At 34.0% G+C, this 20,531-nt stretch overlaps 3 protein-coding genes across 6 annotated transcripts in view; 2 read left to right on the top strand and 1 right to left on the bottom strand.

Moving 5' to 3' along the window:
• The window catches only part of LOC136350521 (potassium voltage-gated channel subfamily KQT member 1-like), a 103,189-nt gene extending 88,220 nt beyond the window's left edge, over positions 1-14,969 (top strand). For 2 of the 3 annotated variants that reach the window (XM_066302310.1, XM_066302311.1), the window contains 3 exons: positions 4,354-4,697; positions 4,748-4,938; positions 5,538-14,969. In XM_066302310.1, the coding sequence (XP_066158407.1) occupies positions 4,354-4,697; positions 4,748-4,938; positions 5,538-5,815 (813 nt within the window). In that variant the 3' untranslated portion in view covers positions 5,816-14,969. Of the gene's footprint in view, positions 1-4,353; positions 4,698-4,747; positions 4,939-5,099; positions 5,160-5,537 lie in introns of all 3 variants that reach the window. The other variant, XM_066302312.1, reaches the window with a different exon arrangement.
• Pef (Peflin) lies at positions 13,502-18,246 on the bottom strand. 2 transcript variants are annotated; one of them, XM_066302323.1, is made up of 4 exons: positions 17,844-18,246; positions 17,677-17,782; positions 17,382-17,594; positions 13,502-16,236 (listed from the first exon to the last, which is right to left on the bottom strand). In XM_066302323.1, the coding sequence occupies exons 1-4, from the start codon at positions 17,853-17,855 to the stop codon at positions 16,010-16,012; spliced, it is 558 nt and encodes a 185-aa protein (XP_066158420.1). In that variant the 5' UTR covers positions 17,856-18,246; the 3' UTR covers positions 13,502-16,009. The 2 variants fall into 2 exon arrangements, with proteins under 2 accessions (XP_066158420.1, XP_066158421.1); XM_066302324.1 differs by having other exon boundaries at positions 17,837-18,243.
• Positions 18,247-18,324: 78 nt separating this feature from the next.
• Positions 18,325-20,068, top strand: Nt5a (5' nucleotidase A). The gene has a single exon (XM_066302319.1). The coding sequence runs from the start codon at positions 18,565-18,567 to the stop codon at positions 19,939-19,941; it is 1,377 nt and encodes a 458-aa protein (XP_066158416.1). The 5' UTR covers positions 18,325-18,564; the 3' UTR covers positions 19,942-20,068.
• Positions 20,069-20,531: the final 463 nt, after the last annotated feature.

Genomic DNA, 20,531 nt, shown 5'->3' with positions numbered 1-20,531 from the left:
TACAACCTTGTTACAACTCTTTTTACCTATATTACGATTATGTATTACTTATGTTCTACCAAATTGAGAGCAAATGATTGAAATGAAGACACAAAGCACGTAGTAGAACCCTATTTCGAATCAAGTCGATACGGAAGCTGCATCAGTCCGAGACGGACGCACAACAATTTTCTTTCATGGAATTGTCTGCTAAGAACTAGTATTGCAGTTTCTCTTCTTTCACATTTTTTAAAAAACCAACAAAACCTACATAAATTGTCACAATAGATTTTGGAAATCTTTGGGACATTGATGCCAATTAGTGAAATCTGCTTCCGCGGATGGTTTTTAGGGTTTTGAAGTATTCGAAGGACCACTCTCGGTTTTTGTCAGACCGATCGGAACTGAAGTCAACAGACTTGAGAAGTAACCTTTAATCGATTTATTTACAACTGAAGTCTTAAATTAATTTATTTGTGCAATCGGTGCAAGTACGATCACCGTTTTGCGAGTACCTCCCTTCTGGTGGTGCAGCACCAAATTTTTGAGAAGTCAAGCTGCTGTGAGTTTGAACAGTATGAAAGTTTTGTGAATGGATTATCTTGCGAACTGCTACGTTTGAATGGTCTTGAGGAACTGCTCGGTCTCTCCTTTTTTTTCCCAAAAAATCTGTTTTTTCCGTTCCGTCCTCATTCGGGGCTTGGAATTCCCCGTCTTAGAGTCGGGCGTAACGCATAGATAACCCAAGTTTTATGACTTAATGGTCCTTGTCCTTATAGACCCTTGGTTGCTGACATCTGGTCATTTATTTTAATTGGTTGCAACCAACAGATTTTTTGCTTTCACTTATAACCCATTGGAGTCGAGTATTTGGGAAGATTCTGGGTTCCTTAAGTGTGGGCAATAAACCGTACAGCCCGGGTCCTTGAATCAAGTCGCGAACTCTACCCGATTTTATGATACGCCTTTCAGCCATTGTTGTTAAAGAAATTAGGAATTTTCCCAAAAGTCCGAATTGAGTTCAGACATAAATGTTTAAAACAAACATTAACTTCTTAGCAAATTCTCCAAAACATAACCCATTTAGTCAACTCTGTATCTATAGTAATAGATGTCCCCATGTAGAACCAATTTTGGAAGCCACCAATAGTGAATTAGTACTAACTGAAGGTCCACCCAATAGCAGCAACACTGCGCCGGCGCGACAACCATCTACTTTAACGTTACGGTTCTTCCCACTTCACAAACGGAGTTTTTCGCGGACCTCTCGACACACAGAAACGGCACTGCGTTGGTTCGCCACCTGAATTATTCGACTCTCGCGACCACATAGATTTATTACATTGATTACTACACGTATAATTCACTTACATCATTTTAATTTGTTCTAATGTATGTATAATTACCAGACAGCTGCATGGAAGGCGGTTGCTCTAATTATTAGGTTTCGCGGTATATTGGGTCTTCATGTAGGCAGGCATATATTTCGCGGCTCCGGCCCGGTCGGTCACGTCAGACTCAGACAGTCTTCATTTATTTCCAGATTACGGTCCTGTCGACCCACATAAACTCGGACAAATAAATTTCTCCGCTTTAAATATCACCCATACCAGGTAGCTTCATAATTGTCTTTTGAATAGGACACAACTGAGACCCATCACATAAACCACACGAAAATATATTTTTTTTATTCTGGCTTTTATTAGAATTATTGGGGAGAAAGAAGTGTGCAAATATTTTTTTCATCATTGTGGTATACTTTCATTGAGGCAAATGTCATTGGCCTGAGCTCATCATTATTATCCCAACGAATTATGACTTATCTTAGTTTTTAGATGAAAGTCAGCGTATGAATACCGCCTTTGATTTCTGCAGAAATCTATGCTAAGGATAAGCTGTTAATAGCATAATGTATTTTTGGAACAATTAATTGAACATACCTATCACGTCGTCTGTTATATTTTAGAATTTTTTGATTTAGTTTCACAATCGCTCCAAATATCTTCAACTCTATTTCCAGCTTTAAGAAATAAAAAACAAACACTACCGAACCCACCGCACTACTCTGTGGCACCCCAATTTAACACTTTGTCATTTCAATAGTATTCTGGTTTTTCCCTAATCCAAAGCAACGCGTTCTCTTTCGGTTTAAATCGTTATGCAGATTTTTATCTTAATGTATTAATCATAAAACTAAAACTTATATTTAGCTGGAACAATAATTACCCATTATGAGTCATCTTAAAGCCGAGTTTTTTTTTTATCAGAGTGTACGTTGGTGGACAGGGCCCTACTCTGGGAATAAACCAGATTGCCCTATGGGGCTGATGGCATCGACTGGTCTAGAATTTTGGAGTAACTACCACCCTGTATGATAAGTATTCTGCATGAATATCAACATTATATCGAATCATAAACGAATAATGAATGCGCCATAGCAATTTGAAACAAAATTTTCACAATGTCGTGACGTGAAATCTAACTTCTTCGAACGCCCCGTGCAAATACACGTATCAGAAAAGTCTAACAATAATTTGATACATAGATTGGAGTTTTTCTGAAATTAATTAGAAGAAAAGTTGTTTATGTATAATGTTAGAAAATCTTTAACATATAACAAAACTAGGCTTTTGTTGATAAATTTTCTAAATTATATTGATTTAATCATAAGTCGTAAATATGGCCGAAAAAGCTCCTCTTTTAACTTAGCAAAACATTCGCAGCAACCAAAAAAGATTAAGTCTAATACAAAATATAGCCTTCACCGTTATTAATTACAATTCTAATTCTGTCATCCATATTTAAAATGATATTGTCGATTTCCGCTCATGGTAACCTTCCTCGTTCTTCTAACAGTAGCTCCTGCAATCGAAAAAGACAATGAACGTTGGCCATATATGGCGAAACTCTTCTTTGAAGCATGTCCCAGACATACTCAATTGGATTAAGATCTGGCCATTGTGCTGGCCATGACAATTCTTTCGATGGTCAACCAGTCTGGTACAATACCGGCGACATGTGGACGATCATTATCATGCATCACACGAAAGTTTCAGGCCGACAGCGCCAGCAACTGATCGAACTGTAAGGTTAAGAATGATATCGATGTACTGTGGAGTTGTTAGGAATCGGTTTGGAAAAAAGAGGTCGATTCTGCCGTCAATCATTATTCCGACCCATACCATTATCGTACCACTCCGATATGACTGTTCACGACCTAGACACGTCGTGAACGGTCAACATTTCCAGGCTGTCTTCACACTCTTGTTCGATGAAAATCTGGGCGAAATCCAAACCAAAATTCCTGTGTAAATAGTAGCGTAACCCAATCAATTCCGTTCCAATTTCGATACTCTTGGCACCACTCTAATCTTGCAGAGCGATTGCTTCTAAAAAGAAGGGGACATCTCAGTGGTTTTCGACTTTGAAGATTGGCTTCATGTAGATGATTTCTAACAGTATCTCGGCTTATAGTCGCGCAGTGCACCCGTTGCAAATTTGCAACAAATTCAGGTGCCATAAACCTGGGTTACTTTCTAGTTGTTAAAATTAAAAATCGATCTTGTGCTGCAGTTATAATATGTCCACGTTCTGGGTATTGTGCGGCCAGAATTGCAGTTTCCCTTAAGCATCCCCGTAATCGACTGATTTGACACTTTTGAGAAATACCCATGTGCTCAGTTACTTCAGTTTGTCTCAAACAAGCTTGAAAAAAGCCTACGGCTCGAATTCATCTCATCCAGAGTTAAATGTTGCCATTCCATGGTGAACCGCAGTATTTTCAAAGCACCTAAAGCTAAATACCAGCTAGCATCGAAGGAATGAAATTGAATCAACATGATAATTTAGCAGACCATAAAATTCTAACTTTTTCATATCCACAAGAAAAACCGTCTATTTACTTTTAGATTTTTTCAATCAATTGAAATATGTTAGCAGAATGAGGATTTGCACTAAAATAGTACAGTATAAACCACAATTGAAATTACTTGTCATCAGTTTTATATTTTTTTCAAAATATCCCTAGACTTTTCTAATGTGTGTTTAAGGAGATACGACCATGAGTATTCAAAATGTGCTTTTCGTAAAAACTCTTCGGAATTTTTTCGATATTTTTACCCTTTTTGCCGGTGTAATACATAGGCAGTTTAAACGAAATTGAATTAAAATTGAAAAATAATTATTGCCTTTAATAGGATAGTCCTTTAAAGCTCTGAAACACACAGAAACAAAATTTAAAGTCAATTAACCCGAATGAAGGCTAGATTAAAAGCCACTCGCAATTTGGAAAATCAAGTTTGCCCCTTTTTTAGACTGAATGTAGATTTATTCGCGATCTTGCAAAATTGTTTACTCGTTGCTGTGTTTTAACAGGTGGACGACATATATTCAAAAATAGAGCAATTCTTCGAGCTCTACATGGAAGACCGAAAGTACTTTCTTCCAAAATCAGCCCAACAACAACCATCAACAACGCGATCACACATCGAGAGCTTAAAAGCTCAAAATTTAAAGACAGACGCTGCATTAATTAATCGTTGGAGCGAAGAAACGAAACCGAAGTCGATTCTTGTAGAGAAACAGCCGTCGGATCCAAATTTACCAAACATCCGGGAATTGGACGATGGGGGTAGCTTAAATTCGGTCGTGAAACGACCAGTGCTGTACCGAGGGTTTTCTGATAGTGGAACTAGGTTGAAAAAACGCGTTACCCTTAGGTAAAAGCTGTAAAGTGTTTCAAGAGATAGGGTTGAATTAAAACTTGCAGTTCTCCGTGCTCGTACACCGATGTGGGCCATTCTCATCCGACAAATCCTGCAGACGAGAATGACATAGTTACTCTGATAGTACCGCAGTTGAAAAACCGATCAATGCTTTCGGTGCCACCAGTGGAAGCCTCAAAGAGCACTCAGAGTTTGTCCATAGTAATTGAACCTTCGACGTCTGGATTGTCGCCGGGTAAGCCATTTGTGACACCGTATGCTTAGCAGACATTCAAAAAAGCTTGAGCTTTAGTGGAATGAATTTGGCTTAGAGATTTCACAGAAAGGAACAAAAACGATTTTCATTCATTCCTATAGGTAGCTTGCTTTAATCTAACCTGCTTCACTTATTTTCAGCAACATACGACGATTATTATTCGTCGTCGACATCGCTATAAACTAAATCTTATAAACCATGTGAGTTTTTTATTCGTCAATGCGGTCTCTGTTCTTTGGACTTTTTGAATTTCCGTCCGTGAAGTTTTTGATGTTTTTTTGTCGGTTCAGCGGCGGGAAATTTGTGAAATCACACCACTTGAGAGTATCCATTTCTCACAACTTTTCACAAGTTTTCCCAGTCGAGAATGTATTTTCAAGTGCATGGTATTATTGATATTAGTACGGTTGACTTAGCATCGAAAACACAGTATATTGTCCTGTAATTAATGAAATTCCGTGTTGTGAATTAAAGAGCACTTCCCTTATGTGGAAAAATATCTAATAAGTGATTCTCCTGCAATGTTGCATGTTCAATTAAGCACCGTTTATCCAAAGTACCAAGCTTTATTTACACAGAACAATCGGTTGACAATGAAGAAAACCACGAATCCGAGGTAGAAAGAGCTGCGCAAGAGGACTACACTCCAGAGCAGATGCAGAAGGAATGCCTCGAGGAAGAAGATATAGAAGAAGAGGTCAACGAAACAACACTCCTGTGTCCTGCGTCCACTCAGAACGAAATCATAATTACCCCAAGCACACTCAATTGCACCTCGAAAATGGACGTGGTGACTGAGGATATATACATGACCAACTTCAAAACTAGCAACAAAAGATGTAGGGACTATAAGTGAGGAAAATCATAATTAATTGATCGAGTAGTGATTTGATATTCGTGATAAGGCAAAACGTGACCAGAAAAATGTGCGGGTCTTAAAAATTTGTATTTGTCCCTTCCTCCAAAAAGTCCCATAAAATTGGACATTTTTTCTTTTTCTCATTTCTCTGATAAAAAAATACTTAATTCAGTTGCTTTCTATTTTGTACAAACCCATTATTTAGCGATTTAAAGGCTTAAGGCATCTAGTAGATAACATTACTAACTACTACTAGGTTTTACGTTTTAAAATCTGATCTCAGTTAACGCAAATAAGTCAATATTTTTATATCCTTTACGTAAGCGTAGTAAGAGTTAACTAGCTTAGTGTTTCGTCGAGAGTCAGTTACCATAAGACCTTAGTAGTGAAATTGAAGTGACTATGGTAGCTGCCAATAAATTTATTTTAAATAGCTGATGTAAATAAAGTGAAACAAAAGCATTTGCTACACGAAACTCATTTGATGTATAACTATATACAGGGTGAGTCGGGAGGATCGTGCCAAACTTCAGGAGCGTGTTGTACATGGAAAACAAATGTAAAAAACTCAAATGTTGTTATCCGATTTTCGTTTGTTTACAAGTTATAGCGTAAATAAAATTAAAACATAAAATTAAAAAAATTTATAAATTTCATAAGAAATTCCTTAAATTAATACGTTGGATTGGTCGTGGTGGCCCTATTAGTTGGCCTCCAAGGTCTCCAGACCTCACACCACTAGACTATTGTTTGTGGGGTTGGTTTAAAACAGAACTGTACAGAGTAAAAGTGGACACTCAAGATGCACTAATTCAACGCATTAGAAATGCTGCAGCTGCTATTAAAGAAAGACATGAAACAATCAGGAGCGCAACGAATGCTCTTCATAGACGAAGCCGAAAATGTTTAGAAGTTAATGGCAATATTTTTGAACATTTACTATGATATCCAAACGTTAATTTATGGAATTCCTTATGAAATTTATAAATTTTTTTAATTTTATGTTTTAATTTTTTTTACGCTATAACTTGTAAACAAACGAAAATCGGATAACAACAATTGAGTTTTTTTACATTTATTTTTCATGTACAACACGCTCCTGAAGTTTGGCACGATCCTCCCGACTCACCCTGTATATATTTCCCAGTACTTAAATGCTTATAATGAAGTGAAAAAAAGCTCTATCGAACTTTACATACCTACGAAATCAAATTGTAGACAAATAAAATTTGATTCTGTGGTAGTCTGTGGGCATCCAGGGAGTACAAAAGTTCATGAAGAACTAGGTTAAATAGCAGAAAGGTACTCCTGTACGAGACTCATAGTTACTCCCGCTAAGGTGAGAGAGATATAATATACCCTCGACAAGTTCATTGTTCCGATCGATACAAAATGATAGACACCAGCACACCAGGAAAATTTTGGAAAATTCACCCCACATTCAACATTTCACTGTCCTATTAACTGTCGCATTGCATTTTCAATGTGCAGTTGCACTGCAACCCAAACCCAAACAGAGAGATTTCATTTCAGAAATTGAACGCGACCACAAGAGGTGCTATGTTACTAGATAGATCCCCCCGCTGCAAGAGATGATGGCACTGTATGGTTACTTCTCAAGTGAAACATCATGGTGGTCTTTCTCCTTGTAAGATATTTAAACTATTTAAGTTATGGAGTTTTGTAGAAATAGTATGTGATTTTTGCATATATACCCCTTTATAATGGGCATGGTTTCACAAAGATCCTTCCACTTTTGCCAAAAGTCCTATTTAAGTGCCGAAAAAAATTCTCTGGATAGTAGACGGATGTCAAAAAAATGCTTAGAATTGGCCACCACCTTAGCCAAATAATCTATGGATGCATTACCGTATACTCTTGTGTAACTTCACACCCATGCAAGTTTGATGTGTTTTCTTCGGTCGTTTTTTTCTTCTTGTTGTAAGACTGATAAGGTCAATTTTTGCTAATAATAATTCACATTCTGAGGGAAGTACGATTCTGTGAAAATGTGACACATTTCTTAATTTCGTTTATTAAACGGGTGAAATAAATTCGCTAGAGCTTCAACTAATACATATGGTTGTAAAGCCAGATATCTTAGTAAGAACCAGTCTCGATGTCCGTTTACAAATTTAATCAATTTTGGTTGTCTTTACCTTTGTTACTTATACTGTTGTGTTGTGTTCACTCTTGACATACAAAATGTTTACATAATAAAAAATTTTTTATTAAATGTCCAAAGCAAATGCTATATTGAACACTTTATTCACATCGGCCAATATCTTCTAATGTAATACACATTAAGAAAGTAATTATTTGCGGCAAAGGCAAGTTTCGTGCTGTGCTATTTAGGTGTGATCACATTTTTTAGCTTTAGTTGAGGTGGTTGATACTCACCAAGTGTGAATAATATACTTTTCGCACGATAATCATAAAAAGTTATAGAATTCGGTACTGCCGTAAAAAACAGAGTGCGACATATACGAAATCATGCGACTGGTGCAAAAAAATGTATTTTCAATGACAAACACACAATATAAACTGCTAACAAAAAACATTGAATCAACAGATTCCTTTTCGTAATTTTCATTACATTACATCTCAGAAATGACTTGGCCTAGATTCATAATCCAAAAAGAATCTGAAAGATTATTTTTTTCTGAAGTTAGGTACGTAAGCCAATCTTTAATTAAACCAATTTTTTAATGCTATACAAAGCAAAAAAAAATGCACTGCAATTCTCGTTGTTTTTGGTCTTTTCACCTGAGTAAAAATATACGAGGTATATTCAAAAAACATGTATTTTTTATTTATTAACCTATATAGCCAACGTGTATTTGCCAAGTTTTGTTTTTTAATACGCTAAAGGTACCGGTAATTTTCAACAAATTTGCATTTTTAATGTTGTATAGTAAAAATTAAGTGCCCAATTTAAATAAAGTAAATTAAACTTAAAACTACATATAGTGCTGAATCAGTGGCAAAGGGCGTTTGTTGATAAAATGTTCACCATTTCGATATGTTCATTGCAGCCTTTTATTTGTTGAACAGTTTTTAATTTGAAGTTATTTTATTAAAATCGAGTACATTATTCTTCCTGAATAGAGCAAGAAAGAAAAAGTGCGAACTTTCTGAAAACTATTCATACTTTTTTTTATAGATTAAAAAAAGAAAATCCACCAAATATATCCAAAATTATTAAACATAAGTTTTGTTTTGCCCAAATTGCCTCGTGAATGAACTTAAACCCCCTACACGAATCTACATATATATATGTATATATATATATATGTTATTGTAAAATCTACCGATACATTGTTTTATAACAGATGCAATATTTATAACTATGGTTCTACACCACTGATTCCACAGGCAATAATCTTTTAAGGTACCTTACCACCAAAACAATGTAGCGAAACTTTTAAGTTTATGTTTTTGTTACTGCAATAAAAAACAAATATTTTTTTGTGTTGAGTGTTTTAATTTGAAGCGGAAAGCATCAAAGAATAAAGTAGAACTTAAAGAAACCAATAAAATTTTATTGTTACTGGGGTGTAGACGCTTAGTCACCCCACCGCTACTGTTCCGTCTCTACTTTCCGTAAATCGATGATGCTTAAAGTTTTTTGGTGGGTACAGTGTTTTCGCACAGAAATTAACTGATTAAAACAAAACTTATTGTCAATTTCAGTTACTTTGGTGGAGACACAAAGTTTCTCTGTGCTGTTTCAAATCAAATTTGAAATAAACATGCAACATATACAACAAAAGTTTCTCATTGTTCCTTTGGTGAATAGGCTCTTTTTGATTTAGTTCATCCTTTAAAAACCGAATTCGGGATTTCCGTTGATCGAGGCAACAAACAAGGAACTCTGAAGTAACAAAATGTTTAAATGTTTTTAAAACAGTTATCTTTATTTGTAATCTGAGCAACAACAGTTTACCAAGAAACGCCACTGATTCACCTTTCCATACTATTCTAAATTGAATTTACCTTATTTAAATATATAATCATTTTCTTACATAGAGCGCAAGAGATAAAGAACGCAAACTTTTTAAACATCACTCGTATCTTTTTTTACAGACCAAAAACTAAAAAATTGCCAAAACCATTCCGACATATTAATCAAAGCCACCCTATGAGGAACCGTCTATCTGATCCTTTTTGAATTATGAGTCTAGGCTGTCATCTCCTATAACGATTTTGAAAATTTCATATGGAAGCTAATTTCCATCCATAATAAAAAAAAAAAGCTTTAACCTTGTTTTTAATTAAACAGAATGATACCCATTTAACCTACAGTGACTCGCATTAATATTCGGACACTATAGTATTTTTGGAAGTATTAGGTTTTTTGCTAACTTATTTTTAAGTAACATTATTTATTGCGTAATCTTTGGTTACAACAATGTTTCTAGTATATACAGGGTGTTTCCTAACTACGTGTAAAAAATTTAAAGGCGTGATCCTTGACTGATTTTGAGTCAAAAATGTCTAATAAACATATGTCCGCAAATGCCTTGTTTCCAAGATACAGGGTGTTGACTGAAAGACGTCGAAAAAGGTTTTAAAGGTTTTTAAAGGTTTGGTGGTATTTACTAACTTGTTTATTATTAGTTTTATTTTGCTACTTCCACTACTATATACACAACAAGATAGTTAGTGTTATTTTGGTGTTTTACTCTCTAAAGTGAAAGAATTTAGTGCTGTGTCTCAAAAATCAGATTATACCTCAGTTTTGAACATTTTTCAAATGCCTAATTACACTAATCAAGAAATGGCCAATATGGTTTTTGTTTACGGCCTTGCTGATGGTAAGTGTTTGGCAGCGAAGCGCATTTACATGGAAAGGTTTCCAAACCACCAAGCTCCCAACCACCAAACCTTTAAAAACCTCTTTCAACGTCTTTGTGATACAGGATCTCTTATGAGTAATGGTGGTCATTTTCAGCAATTCTTATAATTAATCATTAAAGCATTCCCCCAAAAAATTGTCTTTTCTAAAATTCAAACACCCAAATTGAGTTATGTTGGAAATAAAATCTCTTTTTCTTGTCACATTTCAACACCCTGTATCTTGGAAACAAGGCATTTGCGGACATATGTTTATTAGACATTTTTGACTCAAAATCAGTCGAGGATTACGCCTTTAAATTTTTTACACGTAGTTAGGAAACAAAACCCTGTATAAATAAATTTTTAATCTTTTAAATTTAATTATATATAAAGATACTATGGAATAAAGAAAACAAGGCATAATTTTACTATCACAAAAATATTCGGACACGGAACACGGTGCGATGCAGTACAGGTAAAAATTAATGGAAAAACATTGCATACAAAGTTTTTTATGATCGTAAAAGATTAGAGATGCGTCAGACTCAATTTTCTTGTTAGTTGTGTGCAGGGGGGTTTGAAGGCGAACTTATTACTTACTAAAATTCACATTGTGAAGCGAAAAGGCAAAAATATTTCTTTTAACAAACGACAATTGATTATTTTTCATCATGCTAAAGGTAGATCGTATCGAGAAATCGGTAATTTGTTAAGTATAAGTAAAAGTACGGTAGATGATATACAGTCGGGGACAAAATTGTGGGTACGATGTAAACATTTTTGGTTAATGTCATTTTTTCTCAAAAATTACAAAGACCTAGGAAATATTAATTTGCGCAAAAAACAGTTGTGGTATCTAATATACTATAATGCATAAAATATCTATATATAGTGCCACAAGTTGCTTTTACAGGACAGAATTTTTTATAGATTGACTGAATAGGAGGGACAAAATTATGGGTACAGTAAATTAATTGTTTAATTTCTAATATGCAAGTTACAAAACTTTATTAATTAAATAGAATTAATATTTGGTCGATGTTGTTCCAGGCTACTAATAATTGGTTGTACAGTGATGTCTTGTTTGTAACGTTTGTTCGTGTTATGTTTTCATCGAGCAATGACCACAAGTTCTTTATTGGATTTAAATCCGGACTTTGAGCAGGCAACTCAAGACATTGGATTTCTGCTTCTGCAAAATATGCTTTTGCAATTTTAGATGTGTGCTTGGGGTAATTATCTTGTTGTAAAATGAAATCCCCAAGCCCCATTTTTTCCGCTGAAACTTGTAAATTATCTCGTACGATGTTTACGTATGAGGCTCCTGTCATCGTGCCGTCAATTTTCATAAGATTACTAACGCCACCATAACTGAAACATCTCCATACTAAAATATTGCCTGCTCCATGTTTCACCGTACTTTGAACCATGCCTTCTTAGTATGCCTCGCCTGCTTTTCTCCATACTCTTTTCCTTTTTTTGTGCCCAAACAGTTCAAGTTTGCTTTCATCTGTCCAAATTACCGACTTCCAGAAGGCCATTGGCTTTGCTAAATATTTTTGTGCAAATTGCAATCTTCTTTGTTTGTTTCTTTGGCTAATAAATGATTTCTTACGTGCCAAAAAGCTACCTCTTCCCGTTTCGACAATTCTCCTACGAATTGTTTTAAGTGATACATTCAAATTAACGGCTTCCCGCACTTCCCGCGCGGACAGATCAGGTTTTTTTTTAATTTCTCGTACTATCCGTATATCGTCTCTTACTGATGTCTTCCTTTTTCTACCACGCCCTGGTCTGTTTTCAAGTATTTTTGTATCTTTAAACTTTTTACATATTCTGACCACTGCGTTCTTCGATATTTTATATTTTTTCGCTACTTCGCCATAACTTACACCAGTTTCTCTGTCTTCAACAACTCTTTGTCTGATATCTACCTGCCTAACCTGAACTAAATTCTTTTCTCGGAGCCATGTCTTTGTTAAATAACTGGATAAATGAAGGGATAAGTAAATAAATAAATATTACACCTTACAACTACCGTCTCATACCAGCATTCGTCGACGCTTGCGTATAAACTGATACCGTACCCACAATTATGACCGCACTCACACGTGCATTATTTGGATGTTTCATCAGTTGTGCGAAATTGGCAAATTGGGATAGCGACATAAAGTAAACAACCTCTTTGTCGGTCCATAATAATTCCTCCACTATAATTACTTCATCCCAAATAACATGCATTTTTTACTTTTTAAACAATTTAATTCTGTTTTTGCGCCGTACCCACAATTTTGTCCCTGACTGTAATTAGAAGATTTGTTCAAGAAGATCGGATTGAATCAATTCCGCAAAAAGGACGCCCGAAACTTATTGATCAGCGTGAGAAGCGTAAAATTATCAAACAAATTAAAATAAACCCTGGACTGAGTGCTCCTAAATTAACAGCTGATTTATTAGAATACAGTGGCAAAAAAGTACATCCTGACACGGTTGGGCTATTATTAAAAGAAGACGGGTACAACGGAAGAGTTGCTCGAAAAAAGCCCCATACGTATCGGAAGTCAATCGCAAGAGACGTCTCGCCTTTGCTCACGAATTCGTCGTGAAAGAGAAAACATACTGGGAAAGCGTTATATTTGCTGATGAAAAAAAATTCAATATTTTTGGATCCGATGGTCGTATAATGGTATGGCGCAAAAAGAATGAAGAGCTCAAAATTAATAATCTCCGGCCTACTGTGAAATACGACGGAAGGATCATAATGGTTTGGAGCTGTATCTCAGCTGCAGGAGTAGGCGAATTAGTATTTATTGAGGGAAATTTAAATAAAGTTATGCACTTGGATCCTTTAAAACGAAATTTACTAAAAAGTGCTGAACAATTAGGTATATGCGACAATTTTAAATTTTACCAGGATAATGATCCAAAACACAAGTCGCGTTTAGTCCAAAAGTATTTATTACATAATTGCCCTAAAGTATTAAATCCTCCTACACAATCACCTGATTTTAACCCCATAGATAATCTATGGGAATTTTTAGACCGTAAAGTCCATAATAAACCAGTCATCTCCAAAAACGAGTTAAAACAATGATTAGTTGAAGAATGGCAACGCATATCTGAAGATACATTAAAAAAATAATTGAAAACATGCCGAAACGGCTACAAGTTATACAACATAAAGGCAATCCTACGAAGTATTAATTTGTTTATATGTTTTTTTATTTATATAAATTTTGTTTACAAATATTATGTTCCTGGGATGTGTCCGAAAATGTTTGCGATAGTAAAACTATGCCTTGTTTTCTTTGTTCGATAGTATCTTTATATATAATGAAATTTAAAAGATTCAAAATTTATTTATATATACTAGAAACATTGTTGTAACCAAAGATTACGCAATAAATAATGTTAATTAAGAATAAGTTAGTAAAAAAACCTAATACTTCCAAAAATACTATAGTGTCCGAATATTAACTCGAGTCACTGTATATAAGTGAGCTATTAGCATATGTCTAAATAAAAATCTTTCTTTTTAAATCTCATAACTCTAGCCATATATTGCACTCTGTTTATAAAAATGCCGACTTAAGATTCTCTTACAAAAATCCTTCTATGACCATATTAGTGGACGCCCTCAGTCCTCAAATTTCTATTACTTCTTCCCGTTCTTGGGTGAAATTTATTCTTTGTACCACTCATAGATAGGGGTGGGTCATTAATTACCAAAAATGTTGAAAAATATTGTACGCTGTGCTGTGGAAGTATTAGTTTATAGGAATTTCTTATCCCTAAATAGATTAGGTCCTTTAAAGTTTAAACGCGCTTAAATTCATTTTTATGAAATTTGTAATTATTAGAACTTCTAGCTAAATTAGCATTTAAGAACTGAGAAATCCTAGGGCACAAAAATATATTACGCTTACAATTATACCTACTAAATTTAACCTAGTTTTAAACCTAAACGTAGTGCCTACGGTGAACGTGAAATTCTTGGAAATGACATCCAAAAACCTCCTTCTTAACCAATTTATTTACAAAAACACTGGCTACACAGTTTAACAAAACAATACAAAGGCGTTAGCGACCTAGCATGCAGTAGAATAAATAGGAGATTCGATTTAGATAACTACATTTTAAGTGAAAAAGTACAAAAAAATCTGGAACGAAGGTCAAAAGTGCGTTGCTGGTGTAACACTAGTAGAACACGATGTTAAGTATTAAGAAATAATGTTACGAACTGACGTCTTTCTAATTAGAGTTCATTGTGCGAAAGCAGTTGGTATTCGCAAAAATTGGCCCAAATTCAAAACTTGCCAAATAAAATTTACTGTGCCAAAATGAGATCATTGAGTGAGTATACCCATTTCTGGAGGCAGCAGTTCGTTGATTGTTTCAGGATTTGGATAAGAGGGGTACTTTATTTTCTTAGATTAACATAAAGAAAATATTTCACTTTTATAGCAAGGTTAATATTATCATACATGTTACTAATCAATCAAAGTTAAATTTCAAGAAGATCAATTTATGCAATGTTTCCCATCTCGTCAACCTAGAATTTTCTTCGCATCATGTTCAGCACCACAACACAAAACAACCCTTAAAATGGTCTTTCAACATATTGCCTGTGATTAAGAATTTGTAAACCCTTATTATTTTAGGAGGTAGATAGATAGATATTTTTTTACGTTCAGTGTATGAGTTGTTTGAACGGTTTCTATTTTTGTTAAAAGATCTTTTCTCCAATCTCATCGAATTTACTACTATATGTATAAATATCGTATCTTTAAGGCCGTAAAGCCTGGCAACTAAATCGCATTCGTGTGTCGAAGTTTAGAACTTTTAAACACTGCTGTAATATGTGTAAAATGTATAAAATTCAATTTACAGAAATTCTATTGTAAATAAGTTGTTAATATTTGGTATATTAGTTTAGCTGCCCTTTAATATATTTGTTAAATGCCAATGCGTCCTGTTAAGTAATGAGCATAGTTGCTCTCTTGTCAGTGTTTGGTAATATACTTTTCCTTTAAAATTACAATATAAAGGGCCTTAACGCATTTGCAGAATTTATAGAGGTTACAAACTCGGACCTGACAGACTTCCGAAGGGATCACTCAATTTCTAAACTACTAGGACATCTATACAAGGTAAATTTTACAATACACATGTAGAATAAACGAAAGCCTTGTATACTGTAGGTATAGAAAATAAACCTTTGCAGAATTAGATTACCTGTGCACAGCTAAATGTTTGAATGTACCTTGCAACTATTCACTAATGCGCCATTCCTAAAAAGAGTAATTAAATTCTGTTTTTTATAAGTTTCTTAAAAATAAATACTAAGAAGTATTAAGAAGAACAGCTTAAGGCTAAACCTAGATACTCCTCAAATCCTATGGTTATCACTCCAGTTCTTTCAGAGTCTTTGTTCCGAAAAGCCTCAGTAAACCTTTGAATTTGCACACAAGTCACTATAAACTGATCTATGGACATGGTTTTATGGAGTTTAAGGTCACTTCGTTCAATTAAGAATTTGGTGAATTCCGGGCTAAATCGAAATCCCATTTGCTGTAATGCTAAAAAAAAATATTACAAAAAATTTTTTGCTTTCACATTAAGTGAGATATTGCCATTTAGTAGCTTCATGCAAATATCAGGAAGATTTTATATTAGATCAAAGCAGAAATATAGTGATTCTACAACTTTATTAGGATGAAACTTACGAAATCTACGAAATTCCATTAACCCAAATAAATGACAACAAATTGTATCAGTAGACTCAAGTAAAAATACCTCATGTAGGACATCATTGAGGTAAGTGGAATTTCTTACATTTCAAGTATTTTTCCTAAGAATTGATCAATGAAAACAGTGTTCACAGTGTCTAGATGTCTTTATCATCATGGCGTGTCTTGGTTAACCCAACCGTCATTTACACAATTCTGTGGCCGATTTTCAAAAAACTGATAAAATTGCCTTTAGAACTTGTAGTTGTAAGTTTTAAGCTTCAGGGTGACACTGAAAAACTGTTTTAAAAGGTGACTTTTTAAATTACTTAGAGTCTATGATTCAAAACATTTAATTATATTCAAGGTATCTCATTAAATTAACAAAAACTTAATTTGTGTTATAACTCAAAAATTAAAACGGCCTACACAAATGAATTCTTTATATAAAATTTCCTGTGCAACAATTTTTAGATTTTAAGTTTATATCTGCCTAAGAAAGGTACAAGCAGACACCTACATATACATATATTGTTCCCTATGTCCATAGTTTCCAAAAATGCAAATACACATGTAAATGATGGTATGTGATAGGCTTTAAAATATTGTCATTACTATACCTATTAAAGACCATGTTCACCTATTTGTAATTTTTACATTCATAAATGTAAATAGTTTTTTTCTCACTTAGTATTCATATCTGCTACAACCTTTACCAGTCAAAAGTATCCCATACCATTGTATGAAACATTTTGAAATACCTGTCTATACAATAATGTTACAATTAACTCAGATTCAACAGTATTATTATAAAGTTTTTATCACCTCCAAAATTGTGTATGTTATTTATTTTTTTATATTATCTACTTTCTGTAGAACCACCTGCCAACATAAATACATAATATTTATTGTTGTTATTTAAATAAATTTAAGTAAACCTCCTAAAGTGTTTCATATTCGGGCAATATGAGACTAACAGAGCTGAAATTATTTACCTTGAGTTAATTCAGGTTCTTCTATGCTGCCAGATTGGTCTCTATCATACATCTTAAATGTACCCAACCAATTATTAATATAATTGTATAACTCTTGGAATTCACCAACATTGATTGTGCCAGTTCTGTCTTTATCGAACATACCAATCATAAGTCTACAAGCAGTTTCTGAGAAGTTGCGGCCTTCAGCATTTACTAAAGCTGACTGCAGCTCTATAAGATACTTTCCCATTTGTAATTTGCTTTGAATTGGTAAGTATATATCGCAATATATTTATGAATATGCTTAACCTACCTTGCCAACTAATTTCTCCTGACTTATCCCTGTCTACTGAAGCAAACCACTGATTTACTTCAGGAGAAACAGTTCCAGCTTCTGTAGCATATTTAAATTGGGCATTCTACAAAATTTACAATGATTAAAAAAGAAATATTAGAAAAATTTATTAATTTACCTCATACATTTTTGCACATGTATTTGGGATACCAGAGATAAAAAAATTTATTTATTTTTCTTTAAGTTTAATTTTATATGACTTCTATTGGCTCTTTGTTAATCAAAGTCATAAGCATATGCTTCCCGTCAACTAAATGAGATTTCCCAAGACAGGCTTAATACAAGCAAGCAGAAAGTAAACTTTTCTGGTTGTCCCCTCTGTATTTCATTAATTGGACTATTAATTGCTTAAGTAGATGTAACTTGAATGCGAAGACTAAAGAGATGAAAACCAAGAAGACATTAGAAATAATTTTATTTAACATTTATGACTCTACCGAACACTGAATTACAGCGGTATTTTGTTAATAATATAGGAATGAAGCACTGAAAAGCGTTCATTAGTTCTATCATTGGGGAGCACTACTGTGCACTGTTGTCAAATAGTCTTATAACTAAAATAGAAATTTCAAAATAAGTGTTAGAAAGTGTCATTAGAAGGGGGGAGACTAAAATATGAACCGCTACCTGATACGAAGTTCCAAATTTAGGGAGATCATATTGTCACTAACAGTTCTTAGGTTAATGAAATATAAATATTAATAATAAATTTTTTAATTGAATTTTTATAATAGCCAGTGAATATAAATGTTGGATATCGGGGTATGATAACAGAAAGCAAACATTGTTCAAAATGTGTAAATTAGAAATTGGATAGAAAAGGATTTGTGTATAGAAGATAATAATATGAACACATCTAGATATCACAATATTCTTAGAAAACTTGTTAACTTTTTTAACGGAAGTGGGAAACGCAGGTGTAAGCTACAAATGCCCTTATACTCAACAGAAGTTCAAACAAAAATTACTAATCAAATGTCTAGTGCGATGGGAAAACATTTTCAATTTACTGATTATGACTGTATAGGATTTGATTTAGACAATACTTTAGCCAGATACAAAGTAGGAGCTATGATAGAAATGGAATATGATATATTAGCCAATTTTTTAGTCGACAATAAAGGATACTCTGCAAAACATTTACTCAAGCCTTTAGACCACAACTTTATAATCAAAGGGCTTATTGTAGATGATGAAAATGGTAATCTATTAAGAATATCTGGAGATGGAACTATCATCCAAGCAACACATGGAACAAGGTTTTTATCTCAGAATGAAGTAACAAAGTATTATCCCAATTGCAGATGGAGAGCTACTGATTTGTTCACTGAGAACCCTTTGCAAACTTGGAATGGACCATACTCAGAGAAAATGCGCACTCTTCTAGATTATTATGATATTATAGCTAGCCTTATTTTTGCAAGGGCTGTAGACTCAATTGATGGAGATAACTCCGACAGAAAACTGTACAATATATGGCCAGATCTCTTGGATGCTTTACAAAGCATGTTTATCCGAGAACACTTTCAAAATGAGAAAGGAAAATATTTTGCAGAAATCAAGGCACATCCAGAAAAATATTATTATAAATGTAGTGATCATTTAATAAAATGGCTAAACTCCCTACGTGCTAGAGGAAAAATGATATTTTTAATAACTGGTTCATATGTAGATTTCGCCACCCACACTGCTAGCCATACCATCGGAGAAAATTGGAGAGAAATGTTTGATATTGTTGTAAGCTTTGCAAAAAAGCCTGGATTTTTTACTGAGAGAAGAGACTTCATTGGGTTAGAAGGATTTAGAGAAATAGGCCCAATGAAGTTAAATAATTTGCAGTTAGGTGGAATTTATACTCATGGCAATTGGACTGACTTAAAGGAATTTCTACGAATGCATTCCAAAATCCCGAATCCAAGATTCCTCTATGTAGGAGATAATTTAATCCAGGATATTTATACCCCACATGTGTATGCAGGATGTGAAACAGTGACTGTGTGTGAAGAACTAGAGGCTGAGGGAGTCTACGGGCATGAAAAATGGCATCCAGATGAACAATTTTTATGTTCAACAATTTGGGGATCATACTTTAAATGCAAGGATACTGACCGCATGACTAACTGGTACGACATAATGAAAAAACATTCAAAATTTTTCGTTCCAAGTCTCGAATATGTTGCCACTTTTCCTGTGGATTATCAATTTAAAATCAATGTTTATTAATATTTGTATTGTGTTTACTGTTTAGCTGATATGTAAATAATAGATTCGTGAACTGCTAAGTGCTGGCCAATACGTAAATAAGAAAAAATAATATTTAATAAAAATGATGTTTTTGTTGACGACCTAATTTATACTTACAATTTCATTTTACCCCTTGCATGTCAACCTTATATTGATTTTTCCTTGCATGGGTGAGGCCAATCATTCAAGCAAAAACAATATTTTCAGTAGCTCTTAAGGTCTAAATTAAACTACTCATATCCCATACACCTAGAAATTTCCTGCCAAGAATGATTGCAATAATATACTTACCATGATGAAGAAATTCACATGCTGGTACAAAGTGAAGAAGTACATTTGTAAGTCTTAAAATGCAGAGATTTTTTAAACGCTACATATGTATAAAACTAAGATGATGAAAACTTTCTGCCTTGATAGTGACAATACTTTTATTTCATAAAAATAGAGATTGCCAATACTGCTCGCCTCGAACTTCAGTAATAATTGACGTCCCTGTAAAATAAATCAATTGAAGACACCCTGTATAAGTTTCTCTAATTCACCAAACTAGCCCAATTGTGGATGATATT

Source organism: Euwallacea fornicatus, chromosome 3 (assembly GCF_040115645.1).
Source record: "Euwallacea fornicatus isolate EFF26 chromosome 3, ASM4011564v1, whole genome shotgun sequence".
NCBI lineage: Eukaryota > Metazoa > Arthropoda > Insecta > Coleoptera > Curculionidae > Euwallacea > Euwallacea fornicatus.
This window is presented reverse-complemented; position numbering and strand designations above follow the sequence as displayed.